Below are 24,497 nucleotides of genomic sequence, written 5' to 3'. Positions count from 1 at the left end.
GTTTTAAATAAATTTCAGAAAATATTTTAGCAGAACAAAATTATTTTTAAACGTAAAAGAATTTTATAAATAAGTTCATTATTCAATTTAATTAATTAAAGATTGATTAATATATTAAAATTTTTAATTTTTAATTTATTATTCAGTTTTTAAAAAGTTTGTTAAATTATAAATAAATAAATAAAATTCCAACACAAGGACGACTTTGCAAAAGCCACACCAATCTGCTATCGTCCAAACCCAGAAAAGAAAAGACGTCTACCAACACCATCAGAGCTCAGCGATAAAATCCAAACTTGAAAACTTCAGAGCAGGAATGACTGCAGACCGTCCGTCGACAACTAGAAATCAACATGATCCCTCAAGTGATGCTAAGCTCCTCTGCTGATAACCGGCGAATGCCCGTGATCGGCATGGGCTTGGCGGCTGACCCTTTTGACGAGACTACCATGAAATGGGCTATTCTAGAGGCTATCAAGCTCGGTTACAGAGTCTTCGATACTGCCGCCCTTTACCGATCAGAGACGCATCTGGGAGAAGCCATAGCAGAAGCTCTAAGACTCGGACTTGTCGCCTCTCGCCAAGAACTCTTTATCATTTCCAAGCTCTGGTGCAGTGATTTCTCATGCTCATTTCGTCATCCCTGCTCCGCAAAATTCTCTCAGGTAAACCAACAATCGCTCTTTTCTCAAAAACCTTTTTTATTCACGAATAGATTTGTTCATAAATCGGGCTTTTTTTGACTTGCTCTTAGGATCTGTTCATAAGAATTACAAATTATTCAGCATGATGAATTTGTAACATCCATTGACTTGGAAAACCTTGTGCAATCCTCTCACTTTTCTATAATTTGCTATAATTGTTAATGTTGTTTAATCTAATCGTTTATAGGTGATATAACATATTAGTAAGGAATTAGAGAGAAGAGGTTGGAGGGTGATGAATAATCCAGACTTGGGTATTTGGGAACTTTATTTTTTTGGTGATTAATTAAGCAAGCAGGACCCTTAAAATGGAGTACCTTGACCTGTATCTCATTCACTGGCCCGTAAGTGCCAAACCCGGAAAAGTACAATTCCCAATTCCTGAAGATGAGATGCTACCTATGGATTTCAAGTCTGTGTGGACAGCCATGGAAGAGTGTCAGAGACTTGGCCTCACCAAAGCCATTGGAGTCTGCAACTTCTCTTGCAAGAAGAGCTTGAGAACATACTCTCTTTTGCCACTGTCCCTCCTTCAATCAATCAAGTGAGTCTCAAGTCTCTGCTAAAAAGTTTTTTGCTTTACCGGTTAAGGTCAAACTGATTTGATTGGGCGCTCAATTTTTGTTTAGGTGGAAGTAAATCCTGTATGGCAACAGAAAAAACTCAAGAGTTTTCTGCAAGTCAAATAATATCACTGTAATGGCATACTCTCCTTTGGGAGCAAAAGGAACTGGTTGGGGCACCAATCAAGTTATGGACACAATGAGACATTGAAGGAGATCGCTAATGCTCATGGCAAGACGGTTGCCCAGGTTCCATTACTTAATATCTTTAATGACCTTGTGTTCTTGATATTTTCTAAGTATCTTATTCTAGAGATGGATTAGTAGCTAAAAGATTATATGGCATGTTTGGCAGGTTTGTTTGAGATGGGCCTTTGAGCAAGGAGTGTCTTTCGTTGTTCAAGAGCTTCAACAGAGAGGGTGGAGCAGAACGTGCAGCTCTCCTTGATTGGGAATTAAAGCCCAGATGATTACACGAAGATCGATAACATTCCTCAACGAAGAACACTGCCTAAAACAAAACTGATATCGCCTAATGGACCGTTCAAGTCTCTGGAGGAGCTATAGGATGGAGAAATTTAATGTTCTATGTACTTGTGGAACACTATCAAGTGGAAGAGCCAGAGAGAGCACCTATGAGTTGCTCATATCTGAAACTAATCTAACCTATTATGCCCAATTTGCAGGTATTCCGGCCTTGCTAAAGAAAGATTGAACTATTCGAGAGGAGTATCAATATCTTGTGAATGATATACCATGTTGGCAATTTTTGCTTTTCATGTAGACACATTATATCTCTCTAAGGATATTTGAGACACTGTCAAAAGGGAAGATCAATTTGAATAAAATTTAAAACTTTAGGTTGTATTTAGATATATCTCCCAAATTTTTAACTATTCTTGATCTTTCTAACTGGGATCAGCATCTATACCAACAAAAGATGATTTTGGATTTTTTACCGACGAAATTGTCCAGATTGAATTGTAAGACGAAAACGAAAACCCAACTGCCATTAAATTCAACGTGGTTAAAAGTCAAGTCCCAAAAAGTTTAAAAGGTTGTGACTTCAAACCCGAAGGAGAATTAAGGAAGGAAGCGACTGAGAATTCCTAAGAGGAAGAATTAATTAAAAATGTGTAAGAAAGAAAGAAAGAATTTATAAAATGAGTTGTCAGAAGCATCGATTCAATTTGTAGTTAATATCTAATTACCATTGGAAACTGAATGGGTGGGCTGCAGATTTATGTTCTAAAAAGTTACAACTCCGTGTTAGACATGTGAGAGAGTTTATTGTTTCATAATTAAATAATAATATGTGAGGAATTAAACGAGAGTAATTTATTAAAAAATATATAGAAAAGTCAACTAACCGAGAGATGTCAGCAGCAATGCGGAGCGCACGCGCACGCGCACCCTATTAACTCTACCTAATCGACTTTAAGCAGCATGATTAAGTTTACGGAATACACGTGGCGGATGATTAATCGTTGATGAGTGAGAGGAAAAAATCCTGCCGCCGAATTTTTCTTACTTTTTTTGTCTCCTTGCTCTTTCCAATGACACCTTTCTCCATGTTTTTACGCCAGTATTTGACAAATATATTTAAAAATTTTATTAAAATCAATTTTGAGGTGGAACTCCGAAACTCTCAAGAATTTGGATCGCGATTAGCGGAGTTGACGGGACTGGGAAATGGGTGTCAGTGACGGGTCGTGAGAGTTAATTACATAGGTTTTGTTAATTAATCAAATTTAAGTATGCGGGTTATTTTAATTAAATCGGTTTCAAGCCAAAGCAGGCTTTTTATTTGGTGCAGCAGCAGCAGATAAATGAAAGATGGAGATTGAGAGAGAAATGGTCAGAGTTGGTTGATATTTGAGGAGACAATTTGCTCGGACAACTCTGAGTTTACCAGTTACCGCACTATTGTACTGGTTTCTTATAATAATTTACATACATTTTCTTTGATATTCCAATTTCCAAAACTCATTTTCTCTCCTTCCGTAAATATTTCAACACTTAATAAAAACACCTGTTTGTCTCTGATCAATTTCAATTTTTTTTTTTTTTTTTTAATTTCTGGTTGAAAATTAAAATGACCTTTTAAGGTGAGTGAAGAAGTATTTTGGGTGTTAGCCAGTCGAATAATTAGTGTTAATTTGATAATAATGAGAGTGGCGGCCCGGTTGCCTACTGAGATGGGTGTGTGAATTAAAAGCAATCAAATTAATTTAAGTTAGGGTCTTAATAAGAAAGTGACACATACTCTTTTACCTTTGGGTAAATATTTGACGGAGACGCTTCATTTTTATTTTATTTATTTTCGCCTATTTAATAATTAATTTTATTTTTTTTTATTATATCAATTATTACCTCTTTTCTCGAACCCTTTAATTAAATATATATATATATATGTATATTAATTTATTTTTTTTTATGTTATATAAATATATATATATATAAACAGTGAGAATTAAGTGTTAAACAAAACATAAGTTTCCACGCAACCTCAGTGCCATCCACATTCTGACCATAATGCGGAGTCCAACTTTAATACAATTAATTTATTGATTCTCAATTAAATTTGTTGGTATGGTCCATATTTATGTAGGCTCTGTGCTACTTAATTATATTATTTGTTAATTAACCCACCAGTGCCTCGTTGAAACTATGTATGTATGTATGTATGTATGTATGTATTCAATTTATTTACCCGGGCTATATGAAAGCGTACATTGAAAGCTAAAGCGGCCTAGATTAACCTCAATTTTTTTTTTTTTTTTTTTTTTAAGAAAAAGAAGGCATCAATATTTTTTGTAATTTTATAAATGTTAAAGGAGTCACAAATAAAAATTATTACAAGTGAAGTTAGAATATATCTTTTCGTGTATGCTATTGTTAATAAATTATAACAGTATTAATTCTGTTTTTAAAATTTTTTTTTAAAAAAATAATAATTGATGGGCACCACGGTTTAGTCTCAATGTTATGAGTTCTTATTTAATTGATAATTTATAATTTATGTTAAATTATGATTTTGAATATAATTAAACTGTAGCACCCGGAAAGGAGGAGGAAAAAAAAAAAAAAAAAAAAAAAAAAAAAAAGGGGGGGCCACGTCAGCAGCCGCGTCAGCAGCCACGTCAGCAGTCCCGGCCAACCAGGGCCTGCCACGTGGCAAGATCGCGTCACTCCGAAAGGAGCCACGTTGGCGATCCGCGTGGGTGCGATCCGACGGCCCAGATCAATCACGCGATCGGACGGCCCAGATTCAATCGCACGGACGGCCCAGATTCAATCAAAAACGAACGGCCCAGATTAAAACAAAATGAACGGCTGTGATCAAAAGGCAAGGGGTTATAAATAGAACCCCCACACCAGACCACAAACCCTAGCCGCCAGCCGCTCGCCGGAGAAGACGAACCAGAGGCCGACCGCCGCCACCCGCCGCCGCTCGCCGCCGCACCGGGGAAATTTCCGACCGCCGATCGAGGTAAATTTCATACCCCCGACTCGTTTTTCCCCACTGATTCCTCCTATGGCCAAATCGAAGCCGAAATCCCGGCCAAACGGCCGGAATACGCGGCCGAAGCCCAGCGGCGCCGCCGCGCCCCCTCTCGGTTTTTGCCTCCGACGAGGCCCTTCCCGGCCTCCGTTCGATGCAATTTTTATATCACCGTGATCACCATTCTTTTCTCTACAGGTTGACCGGAGCCGAATCACCAAAACACGAACCTCGCCGGAGAGCCGCTGCACCCGAGAGCGCCGCCACCGGTAAGCTCCGTTTTTCCGTGATTTTTTGGCCCCCCGAGGGCCCTAGGGTTGTTTTCTGACAAGGACCAATGCGAGTGTGGCCGAATTCGGCCGGAAACGGCCGAAAACAGTCAACCCGAGGTGACTCGCCGCCGCCAGCGGCGGCGCCGTCGCCGGAGCACGGCGGAGCCGCCGTGCCGGAGTTGCGATTTGGGCCGAAAGAGGCCCTGGGCCTAATTTGGAATTTTTTTGGAACACGTGCAGGTACTGTTAGTGTGTTTCAGTTCCCCGAGAAAAAAATTCAGGGAAAATTAGGGACAGCCTGCAGGCGCACTGTGAATCGTATTCGGATCTCGAAAACAAGTAAGGACCCCTCACCCTATTTCCTATCACGGTATTAAAGTTCAAAATGATAAAACGGTATTTCTTGAATTAACGCATGTGTGAAATTGCTTAAGGTTGCTAATGGAGCCCGAGTCTAGTGTGATTGGTGATTTACTGTTATTTGGCCTGTTTACAGCTTTAAATGCAAAATGAGGTTTGATGTGTTCATTTTACAGATTTGTGTGCATATACTACGTTTTTATTAATCATGGGTTGAATGACTGAAAAACTGATACTGTATGTTGTCTGTTTGGCATGAATTACTGTTTGCTTGTTTAAATGTGAATTGATGATGCTGATTGAGGAAAAGGAGAATGAAAGATTGTGTAGACTGATGATTGTATTATGGGGGTCAGCCTGACTAGATATCCTGGGAGATGGTGGACGGACCGGGTCCGTAGGGAACCCTACCGGGATTGTGGTCTCACATGCCGGACGGGGTATGGAGATCTTATGGTTTTGGCGCCCATACCGGACGGGGTATGGGGACGGCCCGTTTCACCCTCATACCGGACGGGGTATTGAGGTTTATGGTTTTGGCGCCCATACCGGACGGGGTATGGGGACGGCCCGTTTCACCCTCATACCGGACGGGGTATTGAGGTTCATGGTTTTGGCGCCCATACCGGACGGGGTATGGGGACGGCCCTGGAAACTGATTATGAATGTTAAAGGTTAACGGGTAGCGGAACCCCTATGGACCCCCACGGATACTAGTAGGCTGGTAAATGAGAAAAAAGATATGTTGTACAATGATTGTATTACAAGAGGCGTGATAAGTGTTATGTTTTACAGCTTAGATTATTCAATGATTATGATAATGTTATTGTTTTCTCATATTGTTTTCATAAATTCCACCAAGGTAAGTGGATGGTAAAAGTTTTATTATTGATAAAAGGTTTTGTTGTAAATTATGCTCCATTGGTCTTTTTGTGGTTTTCTACCCACCTTTATCTCCGTGACGGTGAGATATCGTGATGTTCTTACTGGGCTAGTGTAGCTCACTCCTTAATTAACCATTTCAGATCAGGAAGACATGGTTCCCGAGCCCGTTCCGCAGGAGGACGACGAAGGGGATGCCTAGAGACTCTGTAGTCATACGCATAGTTTATTTTCGAGTTTTCTTTCTTAGTTAGTTTAACCTTTTATATTTTAAGTACGTTTGTTTGGTTTTTCGTGTAAGGGATGTTAATTGAAATTTTGATCTCGCTTCCGCATTCGATATGATTTAAATACTCATTTCATTTTAATATTTTCCGGGGCCGTTACATAAACTGTGATCTAAATTTATTAAAACATATGTGTACATCATCTCATAATATTAAGATATATATATATATATATTGACAGTTTGGTATAAATTCATAAATATCTCATTAGTAAATCTATAATGGAAGGACCCTATATGAGAAATAATTTAAGATTAAGTCTTTCCCTTTCGCTTATATAATTATCATTTAGGAAAGAGATAAAAGAGGGAGACCTAACTGCAACCTTAAATTCTAATACGTGTTCTTAAAATATAATATAATATCTCAATCAGGTAAGCATATTCTATAAATACTTACTACGTGAACTTTGCATTTAAAATTTATATATTATATCCTATAAGTTGCTATTAAAGATTAATCATATAAATTGCAATAAACTTGTTAATTACTATATGTACATGAACAAATTTTTGTAAGCCAAATAAATCATTATTATTATTATTCTTTTTTATAATTTTCGTTCCAACAATAGAAGAGAAATCAAAGCATAATTAAATTTTATTTATGTAATTTTAAGTATATTAGTGTCGAGTAATTGATTAAAAAATTTGATTAAGTTCGATATTTTGGGTCTTATGTAAGTTTACAAAATAATCAGAAATCGATATCTTTTAATTTGACCCACACATTTATGTTATTTTATGATTTTGTCCTTAATTTTTAATAATTCAATTACGACCTTGTTTATTCAGTTTCTTATTTATATACGGATGTCCACCTGCAAAATTTCCTCATAATTATGTATTTGACCCAAATATTCTGTTAATATTGCAAAAATACCCTTACTCCTTTAATGTTATGAAATGAATATAATTATAATTTCATTTCCCCCAAACAATTATATTGCTTTTATTTAATTTTCTTAATATTATAAACTCAGTTATGTTTTGAAGTTTATTTACACTAATATGTTTATCTTTACGGTTTTTTTGGATTTTATTTTCTCTAAATAATCAAAATACCACATTCGAAATGTTGAATAAAACCAACTATAAAAAAATGAAAAGAGGAAATGGTGGTAATCTCTTTGCTCTCGTTTGTTCTGATTCTAATTTTGTTAATGTTCACCTAATAGTGGTTCAAGTGTTCGTATTGTTATTTATTTGGCAAATGACTTTGAATGCAAGCTTAATGTGAGAAATGATCTTGAAGTAGATGTTGTTAAAGTTATGAGAGGTAGTACACTCAAATTAGAAAACTAATGCCGTATGGAATATAATTTATTATTATTATCATCATTATAGGACACTTGTTGCACTTTATTTGAGTTCATTGTGATATATATTTTATATTAGTACATTATATTTAAAAATTCTTAAATAATTGATATACAATATTTGGTGATTTTTCGACGGCAAATTAATAACATTTTTATAATGAGAAATCATATTATAACTTGAGAAAATAACTTGTTAAGATCAAATATGAGTTATTTCTAACTATTTTTATAATTCATATCAATATTGTTGTTAATAATCAAAACTATGATTGGTTTTATATTCTTAGAGTGTACATCGACTGTTATGATTATTATTGATTATTTTTATTGGACCGACTTGATTTCTATGTTTTATATTCAAAAGTGTTATTCTCTCACAGTTGCCACATGGTAATTATAATTATTTAGCATCTTAAATAACTTTTATTGATATATTTATGTATATATTTTATTATAAAAAACTTTAATAAATATTATCCAAGTGGGAGATTGTAAAAATTTATAAGCTATTATTTTATTGAGAATTTGTGATAATTTATTAAGATTAGTTTTTGATATAAATAAATTGATTAATTATGTGATATACATTTATTAAAACTCATACAAACACCTCGTAGCATTATAATATAGTTTGACGATCTAAATGTAGATTCATAAATATCTCAATAAGAAGTCTGTAATTGGAGTATATAACCTAAGAGTTTTATTCTTCCATTGACTTCTTATATATATAATTTATTTATTAGATAATCGCGATTAAGTTTTTTTCTCGCAGACTGCAAACTCTGACATATATTCATTGAATATATTATAATGTCTCAATTAAAAATACATGTTCTATACATATTTACTAGGTATTTTTTTTTTTTTGCATTCTATATTTAAAGATCCAATGTTAATCATCAGATCTTGCTGCAGACTTTCATTCATATTGTATACACAAGTAACGCATATTATATATATATATATATATTCGAGAGAGAAGAATTTAAAAATATATTTGGTCTAGGATGTAATATTTGAAGATCCTTTTTTGATGGCTCCTAAAAATATACCTTAAAAAAAATCAGAAAAAAGAAAAATAAAAAACAGAGAGAAGCAAGAAGGCTCTCACCACAATCCAATCGATCTAAAAAAAAAGACGTTATCGGTGCATGTGCCATCTCATGCATGTCTTCTATCTCCCCTTACCTATCTGTCCATCTCGTTCAGTACTGTCCATGCGTGCCTGCACCAAAATTTCCCGGCCATTTTCTCTCAAACAAAAAAGCTGATAACACGCAGCCAAAAAGTTATATATGATTTTAGTGATTAATTTATTTCAGCTTATTGTTATTAGACTTTAAGGTTGCGCTGCCGGAACACCTCTACCCATGTATAGCATTTCAACATTTTATGTATAACGTTGTTGATTAGGGTTTTGAAAGAAAACAAAAAAGAGTACTGAGGCCGACAAGGAATGGATATTGGTCGCTTCCAAAGATACGATCCAAGAGGAAAGAGAGACAAGTTCGAGTTGGTAGGCATATAATAAAAGAGTTTTTGTATTAATATATGAAAAGAAAAGAAGTGGTATAATCAAACTGTGACTTGAGGCTGAGCATTAATTAAAGAGGTTTTTGCTTCGGGCAATGAGCGGGAGTGACTGGGCGCTATCAGTATATGCAATTGTATAAATGTCAGAATTAAAAGCCTCCAGAGTGATAACCCCACGCGTTGAACCTCATACTCAGCCGAGGGTATTTCGCGATGTTTTATGTTGGCGTAGGGAAGTAGGATTAGGTTTTCTTGCCTGTACATTTTTGGATTTTCCAAACCAAGTTCTGGCTAATCTTGTTTTCCCCAACACCACCCCTTTCTAATTTCTCCTTAACTTAGTCTTTCAGGGTTTTGCAATTGCATTGCATTGCATTGTATAAACACAGATATTGATTCTTGTATATATAGGAATTGAAGGGGAAGTGGGTTCATGAAAGGGGTGATATTTCTCTCATACACGAGGTTTCACCTTTCGATGTAATATATATATATATATATATGTTTTTCTTGAAAAGAAAAAGTAAAGGTGGTACCCTTTACTGAAAGCATTGTTTACACAGCTAATATTACACTACCCATGTAGAAACGATTACATACAGATATACATAAATCTGTTGATGAATACAGAAGTATTTCTTTTTACATCCATAGACATTTAATAGATATTACAAACCCACACGACGAACCATAACAGCTTGATCAGCCAAGACAGCAAACCGGTACGAAATGTATCATGTTGTTTTACAAAAATACAATCTTTTAGCGTGTGTACCTTCGTCCACCGACAGAAATTTTAATGACTCAGATATATTTTTGGACATGTTTAGGTATGTCGGTATTTATATAGTTTTAGTTGATAGTAACTGAGCTCTCGTATGGATGTTTTCACCTAATCATCTGTTTCCTGCGTGTAGACACACACACACACACACTTATATTAGTCCAGTTAATTTTTATTTGACCATTTTCTTCCTCCGGCAATGACAATTCTCAAACCCACAATTTAGTAAAACACTATGTATATGTATATAAATATATATTAAAAAAAAAGGCAGTCCAGATGGTTGAAACCTGAGCAGGGTATGATGGAAAGCGTGTAAAAAAGGAAGTCGTACGGTTTGAATTATGAGATAGAATTGAGATGGATAGTGTGTCATCCTCAAACATTAAAAAAAAAAAAAAAAAAAAGAAAAAAACAAATCAAAGAGATAGAATAAATAAATGAGGGGAAAAAGCTAAGAGGATCTTGAGGTGCTGCAAAAAGAGAATTGAATCGGGATATGCTAATGTACGGTCGGTTTTAATTTAATTGGATGGGAACTTAATGCCCACCCCCTGGTTCCTTGTCAAAAAAGGAGTTGCCATTACTTACGCATGTCTCTATCACCTTCTATATATTACTATACGCCAAAAAAAAAAATATATATATATATATCATAAACATAATTAAGTTTTTAATAAGAGGAGAAAATCACAATTACCTCATGGTAATTTAAATTATTTGATGGATTAAAGAATAGTGGGAAGGGGGGGAATGTGGAAAAAGTTTGGGAGGAGGGGGTAGTGATAATTGCATATACTCTGACAGAATCTCTTCTTTGTCGTTAGAAATCTCTTGTTGTTGTTGTTTGTTCATCTTTTTCCGGTTTGGCGTCTCTTTGGCCTTTTCCCAAAACCCCCTCCACCGCCATTTATTTACACCAACTACTACTTTCATCGCTTCCATCAAATCACTCATCTCAATCCATATACAATGCTCCCCAACTAAACTTAATTACTCAATATATATTTAATTTTATATATCTATTTCTTTCCAACCCCATTCCAAGATGAGGCTTCTCGTGTTACTCTCTAAAGTGTGAGCGTATATATATATCTAGTTTTTGATTATATATACTCATTTCTTAAGTTTAACAACCATAAAATTTAATGACATTTTAATTAACGATTTCGGTACGGTTATTATTATTTATCTTTTCTATAAAATATTATTAAAACTATTATTTTGATTAATATATCTCAATAATCACTATTTTTTGAAAAATCATACATCTAATTGATAATTATTTTTAATAATAATATATAAATTTATTCCAAATAAGATTTGAAACTAAAATCTCTATTTTAAAATATAATTAAGATAATTATAAAATCAAAGTCAATTGATATATATATATATATATAAATAGTCTTTAATTCTATTTCATGGAATTTTAAAAGATTTTAAAAATTACAAAACAAATAATTTGAAAATTTAACAATTTTTTTAAATAATATATTTTGAGATTAAGATAATACTATATAGAAAATATGCTTAGCATTGAGTACATTATAAGTATAATTTAGAAGAAAACGCACAGAGATACACACGTGTGTGTGTGTATCATCCATATGTTTAAACTTCACTAGTTTTTTTTTTTTTTGGGCTAAATTACATTTTTTTTCTCTTAAATTTATTATATTATACAGAACTCACATTTAAAAAAAAAAAAAATTGGTTCAAAAATATAAAAATTTTAAACTAGCTAAATATACATATTGTTTTAATTCGTTATCTATTATATTAAAAAAAAAATCCGTTCAATTTTCTTTATAATTTTATAATATATATTTTTACTAAAATATATACAATATGCAGATAAGACACTTAAAACGTTAAAAAAAAAAAAACTAAAAATTTATTTTTTTACTTTTTACTGATTGATTGTATTAATTTTTTATACCATTAATTATTATATAATTTATATATTTGATAAAACTTATTTTGTTGATGTTAGATAAAAAAATACAAAAATTTATAAAATTTTATTACATTTAAAAAATAAAAATTTTGTTATATATGCTGCTGTAAATTAATCAAATGGAGCAAAATCCAATTTGCTCTCTTTTGTCTTTGTTTTTTGTTTTCTTGCTTTAAGACGCACGCCTTTAAGCCTCCGTCCCCAGTTTCCAATTATAAATACACACGCAGAGCCCTCAGTCCAGGTGCCAACCCCTGAGCCCTAACCCATCTTTATTCTCTTCTTCATTTCCCCCTCCATTTAAACCAACCCTCTTCTTCTTCTTCCTCTTAAACTTCCAGTCACTAACACCCACAAAAATGGAAGAAGCACTAAGAAGGCTAAACGGGATGAACCACGTCCTCGAATCCGACCCCTCTGACTCCCTCCCCGACCATCAGAGAAAGTGCACCATCACCGCAGCCACCGCCACACCGGCCGTCAACGCCACCGCCTCAAACAAGAGGTCGCTGAAAGAGAACGGTGGCAACGGTGGAACCATGCGGTACCGTGGGGTTCGCCGCAGACCTTGGGGCCGTTACGCCGCCGAGATAAGAGATCCACAGTCGAAGGAGAGGCGGTGGCTCGGAACTTTCGACACCGCCGAGGAAGCTGCCTGTGCTTATGACTGCGCGGCTCGAGCCATGCGTGGTCTCAAGGCTCGAACCAACTTCGTGTATCCTACTGCGCCTGAGCCTCACCCCTCGGCTGACCATCTTCTCCCCGCTTCTTTTAACTTTTCCAAGCAATCTCAGCCTTCCAGTCGTCACTTTCCTCCATCTTCTCACTGGCCATCTGCTGCAAATTACCCTTTGGGTGATATCTCCTGTGGCTCTCCCTCTCGCAGGAATCCTTCACTGAACGTTCTCGTCCTACGTGACTTCTTGAATTCCTCTTCCTCGTCTTCTTCCTGCAGTCAACTTTCGTATGATCAGTTTCCATGCACTTTGCCCCTTGGTTTCTCAGCGAATCCTTTTGATAGTTTTACGACCTCTGTTCCACCGGCTGATGATCATTGTCAAGGCCAGAACTCGGGGGAACAGGTAATTAACGGATGCACTCAGGCTGATGGTGAGATTAATTTCCTCCCTCAAGAATCTCCAGATTCCGGGCTGTTACAAGAGATCATTCAAGGATTCTTTCCAAAACCCTTGGCCAAGATACACAACGACGACTGTTTAAAAGGTTCATGTTACACCCAACAACACCCAGTAACTGAGATTCAAGAAGGTATGAAGAGTGAGATAAAGACTGAGCCTTGTGATGCGTACTTCCGAGGGGGGCCGCAGCAACTCCAGAGTTTGAACGGGTTGGTGGGTAATGGAGAGGAAATGGCAGGAAGCTTTCAGGTGGGTGAAGTCTCTATTTTGGATGATATTTTCCAATACCCGGAGCTCCTGAGTTCGATTGCAGCAAGGGTCCAGAATACTTGATCTGTTTATGTGCAAATAGGGTTTTGTGGTAGAAAATCTAGGTATGCAAGTCACGGCTTGGAGAACTAAATGTTTATTTTTTAGGGTTTTGCAGTATCTCATGGTTTCCTTCCGTTATCTATATTATGTATTTGTGTGCTTCTAGCTTCTAGAAATTTTATCTTCGTGTTATATCACTAGCTGAAGAATATGTACCCAGTTGACAAATAATTATGTTTTACTTATTTATCGATCTCTACGTCCAAAATTGTTCTTCTACTCGTTTTTTCTTTTCCTTTTAAGTTGCATGTGTTTTGTTCATGAGCACCAGAAGTATGTTTAAACCTAAAAAGAGAAGATGTGAAAGAAGATGAGAGAGAGAGAGGGAGAGAGAGAGAGAGGAAAGTGCCGGATCCTTCCAGTGTGTAATGATCACACAGCTTTACATTTGGGTTGACCTTGGAACTGAATAGACTGAGTATTTGGTTCCATCTTCTTTACCAAACAAAAGGCAGTGAGAAAAGAAGGGATCTAGAGAGTACGTGTTGTAGGATATTGTAAACCCTAAAAGAAAATCTATTCTTCGTAAAAAGTTTATAGAAAGTGGTGATAAGATCGGAAAGGAAGGACACCAAGTAAGAAAGCCCAGAACTGTCTTATTTGCTTCCATTACTGGATCTGCATGCACTTCATCTTCCAAAAGTCAGATCGGGTTGAGACGTACATGTACATTCCAATAAGACACTCCTTGGATCTTCATTTAATTGTAGAATTTCAAAACTTAACAATATTTATTCTTTTAAGTAAGCAGAAGCAGCAGCATATATACATATATGTATATGTCTTTTTTAACTTGAACGAAATAAATTTCTCACAAAAACTGTATAAATTAAATCTCCTAATTGGTAAAAAAAAAAATAACTCATACCAAATTATTAGAAATTATTTAATAGATAGTTATAATTTATACTGTAGATCTTAAAAAGTGTTAAATAAAAATAAATAAATATAATAAAATATTTTTTAATTCAAAATATATTTATTTAAAAATTAATTAGAATTTAATAGTCAATTCATTATAATTATTATAATACATATTTATGTATATATAATAGATCTACATATATATAATTTTCTATACATAAATATAAATTATATATTATATTCATGTCAGATATTATATGTATAAAAATAAATTTTATCTATGATAAAAACTATATACTAATATGTTATAATTATATTATATGCAGATACAAATATATAAATATAATATAAAATATTCTTTATATTACACACACACACACACACACAATATATATATATATATAAACGAGAACAAGAATATTATAGGAGGACTATACATATATATATATTTATCCGACAAACCTTTGATCCTTTGACCATTATATACACCAAAAACACATCAAATCTTTTTCCATCTCCTCTGCAACAGATAAAAAAGGGAGGGAAACATAACATTATATATATATATATATATACACACACATACACACACACCACAGATACTCGTAAGAGAGAAAGAGGAAGACACCGTTCGGCTTACCATGAGGAGACTAAAGAAGCAGATCTACACGGTTTTGAATATTTATTAAAAACTTGTACGAATTGATTGTTAAATTTCCCATCTCTTAAACTCCAATTTAATTATTATTAGCAAAAATTTAATTATTTTTTTTAAAAAGTTGTCTTTATTTATTACTGCATATGAAATAGTAATAATGATTGTGTTTCTTATAACTCCGGTGGACAGCTAAATTATTTATATTGGGATCAATAAATGCATGAAATAATAATTTTAATTCTATAATTTCTAATTAATCCATCATTTTTCTATTGGAGCCGCGACCGAGCATTTAACAGAATAATAATTTATTATAACTTGCCCCCCCCCCCCCCCCCTCATTTACTGCGTCCCAGTCTGTAATTACAAGAAATTTTTACCGGTCAAAAATAAATAATTTATTTTCTTTAATTAACCCGTAAAACACGAGAGTTGTGGTAGGGGCCTAATACAAATTATTTTTCTCACTACTTTAAATACATATATATATATTTAATAATGTTATAATTATAGTTTTCTGTCAGATACATGAATTTAATAAAAAATATAACTAAAAATAAGTGAGGAAGTAGAATTTCAAACTTCTAGTGTAATTTTTAGTTATTTTCTTCTTGGAAATTCTGTTTTTGCATGTTATTCTGAAATCAAATTTTCATTTGTGTTATTTTGGTCATTTGCTGTTATAAAAATTGTGATGGGTTTTCAACCCAAAGTTTTAAATGAACAAAATATTAGAACTTAGGCCCAGCCCAAATTTAAGATGGGTCAGGCCTTAAATATTTCTTCCCGTACACTAGTAAGGGCCCGATCCCCATGAAAAGTTTCTTTTTGTTTTTGGGGATGAATCGTCTGTGTACATTCAAGTTCATGCACAAATTCCACAGACGGAAAAGGTGCGTCTGCGTATTAATTCACGAGATGAGAAATGAAGGGATAAAGATTTGGTTTCAAAGATATGAAAAAGGGTTTTTTTTTTTTTCCTTTTCCCACAAGAAAAAAATAAAATGGAAAAAGATAAAACTGATGATGATGAGTTTGTGAGAGTGGTTGGAGCATTAAGAAAAGTGAAAGGTGTAGGTGGGATGTTAATGGACATGATTATCACTCCCGTGATATACCCAAAAGAAAGAAGGATTTTCTGATCTGTTTTATTTTCATCACCTTTTCCCCTTCTATTTTTAGCTCTATCAATTTCCCACTCTCCCATCTCCATCTTCTTTATAAAACAAAAGTGTTTAGCTCTCTGGTCAAGTAGTTTCTGCAGTTACTGGAGGCCTATCTTCATCAACAGCAGGTAACATGCATGTTAATTACTCAATCTATGAATTCATTTTACTCTGACACTGAGCTAGTTTCATTTGATTTGGTTGAGTAAATTTCTAATATATTATATTAACTGGTTTGATGATAAGTGATCAAAATGGAGAATGATCAAATAAGATGCAAGAAGGATCTCAAGGTTGAAATTCCAACAGGGAGTGAAACCATGATTCAACAAGCACCTACATCATGTACTTTGACAAGGCAACCCAGTGTTTCAAAGACCAACTGCCTTTGCTCTCCCACCACTCATGCTGGTTCCTTCAGGTGCAGACTTCATCGTACTCCGACCCTCCACAGAACCAAAAGCATTGACGATTCTTCTGCTCTTCACGACTCTCCACCTGCATCCAACCCTAATTCTACTCATAAGTAATTACATATATGTCAATATCATCTCCTCTTTGTTAGTTGTTACTGAATGGTTCAACAAAATATGCACACACACACACACACATATATATATAAACCATCTTAATTCCTGCACTGTTAATCATCCGTTGATTGATGTTATCACATGGTTCGTAGGAAAACTTCTAAAACTGCTTCTTTTGGAGTTTGAATTGTTACCCATAAATGGCAGATGGCTAGGTTCATGCAGCTTTTATGAAAGAAATGGTGACTGATCTGGGTATGGCCTGTCTGTGATCCAAAAATCATATTGATGTTGCATTATGGCTATGCTTTTTTTATTTCATCTGGTTAGCTCATGGTGTACAGACCAATTATGTACATATATGTATATGTGTATGTTTATCTACCTGTAAGATCCAGAACAAATATTAATTTTTTTTTTCACCTCAAATAAGTTCTAGAGAATCAGTTTTTCTTTTTGCCTGAAAGATCAATGGTGGTGCAATGTAAAGGGAGTTATTGACATAATTTGATGCAATTGGAGAAAAAGACATTTCAACATCTGCCTTAGCCAGCCCTGTAAATGCAGTTTCTAAATAGTTCATGGCCATAAACTGATAAGACATGAAGATATCTGAACTAACACCACCGATTTATGCCCCACCTCACAAAATGGTCTTTCATGCTTGGATGCTGGCAATGGCCATGCTTCATATACTGACTAACCCACCCATTACTGATGTATACATAAATGCATACATATATATATATATATATATATAACTGACAGTAGATGCAGAAAGGCACCCCAACTATTAGACTTAAGAAAATTAAACAACGCAATCAACAAGCTGTAAGCGATGTGTTCAGTCTTTTTAACCTCATGAAGCAGGGTCTTAAGTGTTCTTTACAGTTAACCCTCTGATTAAAAAATTATGGTAATTTGAACAGTGAACAGTACAAGATCACCGTAACTTGCACTTTCATTATGAAATGAAATTTAATAATAACAACAGTAGTAAAAAGTGATAACAAGTTGACATTGATCCAACACCTTGATTTTTTTCCCCGAAAGTTGAGATCGAGGCTAAAGCTTATTTGCATTGGGGGACACATCTCAATCAGCATGCAGATTTGATCACAATCATACCATCCAACATAACTTGCATTGCAATAGTAGATTGTCCACAATGCCACTCTAATTGTTGTTCACAAAAAGCAGAAGAATCTAACAAGCATGATGAAGAATGTGAAAACAGACTGGCATGCATCACCTATTTTCATACTATGAAATAATTTGATGCTTCATCAAATTACTACAACGAATAGCAAACCAGTCTGATAATTTTTCTAAATTTTAATCACTTGTACTCCTCAATGTCTGTGTATTTCCACCAATCATGAAAATGTGGGGTTCCCTGATATTTTTTTCAAAGTGTTGCTTTTCTGCACAAGGGTAAGATTGAGCACTGATGAGTTAACTTTGTGTTGGAGATGATGAAAAGCTACGTTCATGTGATTTCTTTTTCATCACTGTAAAATCACGTTATGGTTATTTAAAAGAGACTTTTCACTAAAAAGAAATCAGAACTGGCTTAAATCTGATTAAGGAAGATGCCTATAACCACGTTCGTATACTTTAGGACTGTGTGTGAAAAAACTGCATGAGATGGTTTGATCAGAGACAAATAAATAGGACAAAGAACTTTCACTAAAGCACCAATCTGTTATGTCAGAAACAAGGAAATTCCAAGCCCCAATTTCAATTAAACTGGTGAGGATCCAATGAGCTGCAACAAGGAGACAAAGACCGGTGTTGCAGATTTATAGACAAATGCGACAGAGTATGCCCCATGATTAGTCATTCACAACTAAGAGGTTTATTCTATATTTATACAAATGGGTATAATCACGAAGAGTTTCATATCATGCGTTGAAAATATTAATTCTTATTATATTAGATCACATCAACAATTCACATTGAGGTTCTTTTACTTTTCTGCTAAAATTACAAGGCATTTCTTAACGACAAAAAGAAAAAAAGACGAGTATATGTTACCCTTTCAAATTACCATCGTCCCAACCTTAAGTAAATGAAATCATTCAGTTCTTTTCGCTTGAACTTCTATTGATCGACAACAACTTACCGAACATCTTTTTGGGTCTTGTGGGGATTGCGCAGAAAGCTTTAAACTTAGAAGTTCGTCCAATCCCATCTGGGTGCATACCGTTTACATCCACCTCATCGTCTTCAGCCAGCTTCATTCTTAATGTTGAAATCCTTGACTTAGGTGATTTTAGGCCTGAAACACTCCATTGATCGTCTGCTTGAATGCTAGTAGTGGTGCTTAATGGTGCTGTGAGCTTTGAAGGATCCATATTATGGGAAGCTAAAAGTGCTTTGAGGTTGCTAGGCAGTTCAGTTACTTTGCCACCGGCCATCGATGCTCTGGCTTGCTCAAAGAAGAGAACTTGTACTACGACCCTTAGTGGAAGCAATTCATTTTGTGCGGCGTGCATGCAAGCCTCCACAGAGAGTTTTTTGCAGTCCAGGATCCGGCAGAGCCTTTTTCTTTCACTCTTGCTTAAATCTGGATGTGCCTGGATGGTCATAGAGAGGACTTTTGTAATTTCTACTTCTAGAAACCTTGCAGAACTTCGACTCTAAATGTTAGGTTGAATCTACTTGCAAACTTTAAAAGAGAAAACACGGTAGAAATAAAAGGCTAGGCTTATCAGTCCAATTTGATAATGACAATCGTATAAATTAAAAGGAAAATCTATTGATAATCTGACAGATTGATGGCCGCATATCAGTAGAAAGTATAGACATCAAAAGCTATAAAATCCCAAGGATCTAGATCCAAGATGATGAATTCGTTAGGTCAGCCTAATCCATACCTACCAATCACTTGTGCAGTGTACAAGGTTCAAAGGTCAAGAGAGTTGGTCATCTACTGATAATAGTGTCCACATTGTAACAGTTGATAGTGAAATCTCCAGGCAGTTTTGTTCAAGTATGATAATGATAATGATAATGACATAATATGAAGCTTGGTAAGTTCGTTTAGACCAAAAAGCTAGTTTGTCATTTACCTTGAGATAAATATCAATGGCCCTGTAGAGGTCATCATGATCAAGCCTTGAGAAATCTGGTATGGTCTCAGCTAGTGCAATGAACTTTGACAGAGGCAAATTCACATCTCTGGCAATCTCTTTAAGATATCCATCCACAAGTTTTGCCACCTTTAGTTTTGAGCTATGTGATGCTGAAGAAGATCTCCTACTCTCCTGAAACTCAAGATCAATATTCTCCGCTGAGCGAGAACGTCTCCTTTCAAACCCCAGCTTGGATCTTTGGGGGCTTGTTGGGGGACTCTGCCCCTGTAACATGAACTGCTCTAATATAGCCATGACCATGTCTACATCATACAACATATCATTTGTGTATGACAAAGAGGGTATTAACAAATCATTAACTGTTGCTTCCTCTAACTGGAGTCCCACCCTTCTTGCCAATTCCATCTTAGAAGAAGAGGAAGCATTAAGAATATTGGCTGCCTTTAAGAGTTTAAGTAGAAAACTGCAAGAGACAGCACCCTTTTCTGCCGGGAGTAAGCTGACTATTGATTCCAATAGCAACCTGTGCTTTGAAGAAATCTCACTAGCAGAGTCTGAATCTGAATCGGATGACCCCCCTTTGTTACAAATAATATTTCCAGCTTTTGATATGTTGGGTAGCCATCTAGAGGCATATATCTTTAATGCATCACCAATGAGATTAGAGGGTATCTTCCCACCAGATTTAACCGCTATCATGGTTCTCCAATAAAGGTCTATACCAATTTCTGCCATGTCTTCAGCCCACCATCCCTTGCTTGCCAGTTTATGTCTCTGGCTCTCGGCCCCGTTGCAAGACATGTCATCCCTTCCCCTCCGTGAATGGCTGTGTGACAAGCTCACCTTAGAGGGGTGAGTAAGGACCTTGGAAGCAATAGCTTCGATACACCTGCTTGTGATGCCAAGATCTTCTGACCACAAGGGGAAGGCCTTGGTGCTTTGCAAAGTGACAATAGAATCCTTCCAGCCATTAAGGATGCAGGAATTGAAGAACACTTCAATCTTGTAGATTAGGTTGCCTTTCTCAACATCCTCTGTCATCTGCAGATACTCGGCAGCACATCTTGCAGCTACAATGTTATAAGCACTGAGAGTGATTGTAATGCCATAACAAAACTTTGCACACAGTTCAAATGCTTCAACTCCTCCCGGAAAATCAGGGACCTGGATTATCTGGTGCTGTGATGTTTCAGGAGATTCAGAGCATAGCCTTTGCAGCCGCAAACACTTGGATAGCAGAGGAAACTGAGAGCCATAAAATTACAAAAGAAAAACACCACGGGATCATTATTCAACTGAATATGGGACAATCCTGGTAATCAAAATTATTCTTTCTGGGGAACAAATTCCCAGCAAAATTGCCAAAATTCTCACCTTGTGAAGCAGATATCTGCTTCCTTTCACTTGAATTATGAGGTCACTAGACACTTCAGAGGAGACAGACCTGCGTTAAGGAATGAAATTCTTTGGTATCTTTGACGAGGAAAATGCATCATTAGAATAAAATCATATCCAATCAGTCATAGCTTTACCTCACAGCCTCAGCAGTGTAGAAGGTGTCAGGCCGAGATCCAAGTTTCATAAACTTCATGGCTGAACTTGTATGTATGTATATGTATATATTCAAACTTTCTTATGTTGTTGATCACCAGCTGCTTGTTACAATAACCAAATCAAGAAAATCCAGTTTCATGGCTGGTTTAAGCTTTCCTATTAGTGAACCAAAAGTCAGAAAGCGTTTTCTCTCCAGCAGCAAGATAAAGACGTTCTCCACCCAACAAATTTACTGACTGGACCAACCATTTATAAAATTTCCCCTACTACAAACAAAAACAAACAGAAGAACTTAGCTCGCAAAAAATGATATAAAAGAACTCACCAACCTAACAAGACAAAACAAATAAAAGTTGGAAGATAAAAGTTTTCATGGAGGAGAGACTATAGATGGTATATCCAAGGAGAAAGGAATACCAAGAGTTATTATGTTGATTTTTACACACCCTCCAGTTTAATATATAGAACAAAAATGGTGAAATGAAGGAACCCAGAAGTTTAAACGTTCTACAGCTGATGTCATTGCAGTCAATTCCATACCCCATGTGATATGGACACGCAAACAGAGAATCGAACACACTGAAATTACATCAAGATCCCATGTACTCCACTTACCCACCAAGTAAAAAATATAGAATAAACAATCTGAGTTAAAAAAAAAAAAATACAAAAGAATATTTATAATCCCAGAACAGAAACACAATAGAGAATGTTGTGAGAACAGCAACCTGAAATCTAAGAGTAGCAGCCACCTTTGCTCCTGCCAATCATTCGAAGCAAAAACCAACTATCATCTAAATTCTAATGTTTAAAGCTTTTAAACCATTTAATTTTCCTGTTGGTAAGTCGAATATGAATATCCAAGGCAGCGTGCGATGAGAAAGAAGATACCCACGTGCTTATCCTGCGCCCACTTGTGCCCCCTCCCTCTCATCATTGCCACCCCATTTTTTTTTTTTACTGTACACCCCCTTGATTATCTTAGTCAAACACTAATCTATACGCAACATTATACGCCCCTCAATTACTTTCTAAGTATAATTAAAAGGCATCAAATTTAATCAGAATACAAGAAAAAAAAAAAAAAGCCTTTTTCTTTTTTGCTGTCCCCTGGTAATCTCTAAATCATGATAAAGTCTCTGTGTGTTTATGAATAAATATTTATAAACAGTTAATTAAAAAGTCATGGAATCAATGCTTCAAGAAAAAAAAAAAAAAAAAAAAAAAAAAGTAACAGTTAAGTGCCCTTCAATAAAATTAATGACATCCTTGAATTTATGGCAGTCAAAAAAACAATATCTAAGTTCTATTACCAGCTAAACATATATTAATGTGGCGGTTGAGAGTCTCCTTCAACTTCCTTTACTTTCCACATATATATAGTTTTTCTACTATTTATTTTTTTGACTAGATCAATTTACTTGTAAACACGAGTGAGTTCGAGTCGTATTGTATTTATTTTTATTATATTATGATTGTTATTTATGTGTCAAAACGATGTTGATTTTCTTGAAATTCATGCTTTTATATAAATTAGTGGAAAATGATTAAGAAAAGTGGAAAGTAGATAGACTAGATTATAGTTTTGTGGTCAATCAATTTTTAAGAGAAAAGTAAGTAGGCAACCCTACAGATGGATTGCTCACAGCTCAAAATGGGAGTGTTTACATGAGTACTCAAATGATGAAGCTATTGCTTTTCCAGCTTCTGGGTGCTTTTTTTATTTTTTTTCTAGGAGGAGTAAGCTCTAAACGGCAAGATGATCCAGTGAGAAAGGGAAAAACCCATATGCTGTCACCACTCATTTCATCATCAAATGAAGCTTATACATTTGCTCTTAAAAATATATATTATACAGAAGCAATGATTCACGGAATTAAAATGTTAGCAAATGGACTAGGTTTGGCTGCTACTTTAGAATGTTCAAACCTAGAAGAAGTAGAAGACGAGGAGAATATTAAACAAAAGAAAGAAAGAGGAGAGAAGGGTGTGCTCTGCTTACCTAAACATAATCTCTTTGAATAATAAGGTTGGGATTCGAGCAATAATTGGTAGAATAGCGAACAATCAATCTTCTTCTGTTCTTGACAGAGCGATATTCTTAAAATTCCTGTACTTGAAAAATTTTCTCACCAACTTAAATAAATAGGTTCTAAAATACGCCCCCCCAAAAAAGAAGAAGCAATTTTAAATATAAAAAAAAAAAGGTTTGTGTTATCCGAGAGGTAATAAGTCCAAGAATTGTCTACTACAAAAATAGAGCCGAGCGTATAATAACAAATGTGAATGAGACCCAATACGCTCCGTGTTGGCTCGATCAGTGTCTGCCAATCCACCATGTCTCGCCTCCATCACTCCCAACTGGCCAATCCCCTTGTACATTTCCAGAATTTTTCAAACAAAAACATATTAAATTCAGATTTTTATATAAAATAATATGAAATTATATATGTTGAGAAAATAATTATTGTAATTCAAGCTAATAATGGTAAAAGTAAAAGTAAAAAAAATAAAAAAAAGGGTGGGCAGTTTTGAGAATTTAAAACTTGAAGGTTGGATACAGCCATAGGCAGGTAAAAGTGGGGCTTGAGGCTATAAATTTGTAATTCAGAAAAAGAAAAAGTTGGTATAATGGTCCACTTCTCTGCCACCCAACGGGGTAGCCAACAGACAAAACGGCCTTTGGTGGGCCATATTGTGGGCCCATTAAGTGGGTCCCTTGTACCCCAATTTCTCAAACTTTGAGACCCACTAGGGTTCTGATAAAAACTGGCCTCTCACGTCTCATTCGGTCCATTTAGACTTTTTATACACGTAATACGCATACTTTCAATCTTATAATAATATGTAAAAATCATTTATCGTATAATATATTATTACTTTTAAAATATAATAGAAATTTAATTCTGCAAAATAATTACATTCATATATTTTTAACATCA

General features: G+C 35.1%; 2 protein-coding genes and 1 pseudogene across 7 annotated transcripts; 2 read left to right on the top strand and 1 right to left on the bottom strand.

Annotated features, from left to right (window-relative positions):
* The first annotated feature begins 7 nt into the window (after window positions 1-7).
* On the top strand, window positions 8-2,138 carry LOC110817092 (non-functional NADPH-dependent codeinone reductase 2-like; annotated as a pseudogene). The gene is made up of 4 exons (XR_015813792.1): window positions 8-665; window positions 1,003-1,248; window positions 1,334-1,516; window positions 1,623-2,138. The product of XR_015813792.1 is annotated as a non-functional NADPH-dependent codeinone reductase 2-like (transcript).
* A 10,265-nt stretch (window positions 2,139-12,403) lies between these two features.
* On the top strand, window positions 12,404-13,878 carry LOC110817193 (ethylene-responsive transcription factor ESR2-like). The gene has a single exon (XM_022045627.2). It carries the CDS (start codon window positions 12,534-12,536, stop codon window positions 13,644-13,646), a length of 1,113 nt encoding a protein of 370 aa, XP_021901319.1. The 5' UTR covers window positions 12,404-12,533; the 3' UTR covers window positions 13,647-13,878.
* Window positions 13,879-18,810: 4,932 nt separating this feature from the next.
* On the bottom strand, window positions 18,811-23,715 carry LOC110817063 (BTB/POZ domain-containing protein At1g67900). 5 transcript variants are annotated; one of them, XM_088209645.1, is made up of 5 exons: window positions 23,558-23,715; window positions 21,534-21,821; window positions 21,376-21,445; window positions 19,978-21,246; window positions 18,811-19,482 (listed from the first exon to the last, which is right to left on the bottom strand). In XM_088209645.1, exons 2-5 carry the CDS (start codon window positions 21,590-21,592, stop codon window positions 18,985-18,987), a joined length of 1,896 nt encoding a protein of 631 aa, XP_088065771.1. In that variant the 5' UTR covers window positions 21,593-21,821; window positions 23,558-23,715; the 3' UTR covers window positions 18,811-18,984. The 5 variants fall into 5 exon arrangements, with proteins under 5 accessions (XP_088065771.1, XP_021901151.2, XP_088065772.1 ...); XM_022045459.2 differs by having other exon boundaries at window positions 21,534-21,818; window positions 23,558-23,698; XM_088209646.1 differs by lacking the exon at window positions 23,558-23,715 and adding an exon at window positions 22,284-22,439.
* Window positions 23,716-24,497: the final 782 nt, after the last annotated feature.

Source organism: Carica papaya, chromosome 8 (assembly GCF_054855325.1).
Source record: "Carica papaya isolate Zhongbai chromosome 8, ASM5485532v1, whole genome shotgun sequence".
Classification (NCBI taxonomy): domain Eukaryota; kingdom Viridiplantae; phylum Streptophyta; class Magnoliopsida; order Brassicales; family Caricaceae; genus Carica; species Carica papaya.
This window is presented reverse-complemented; position numbering and strand designations above follow the sequence as displayed.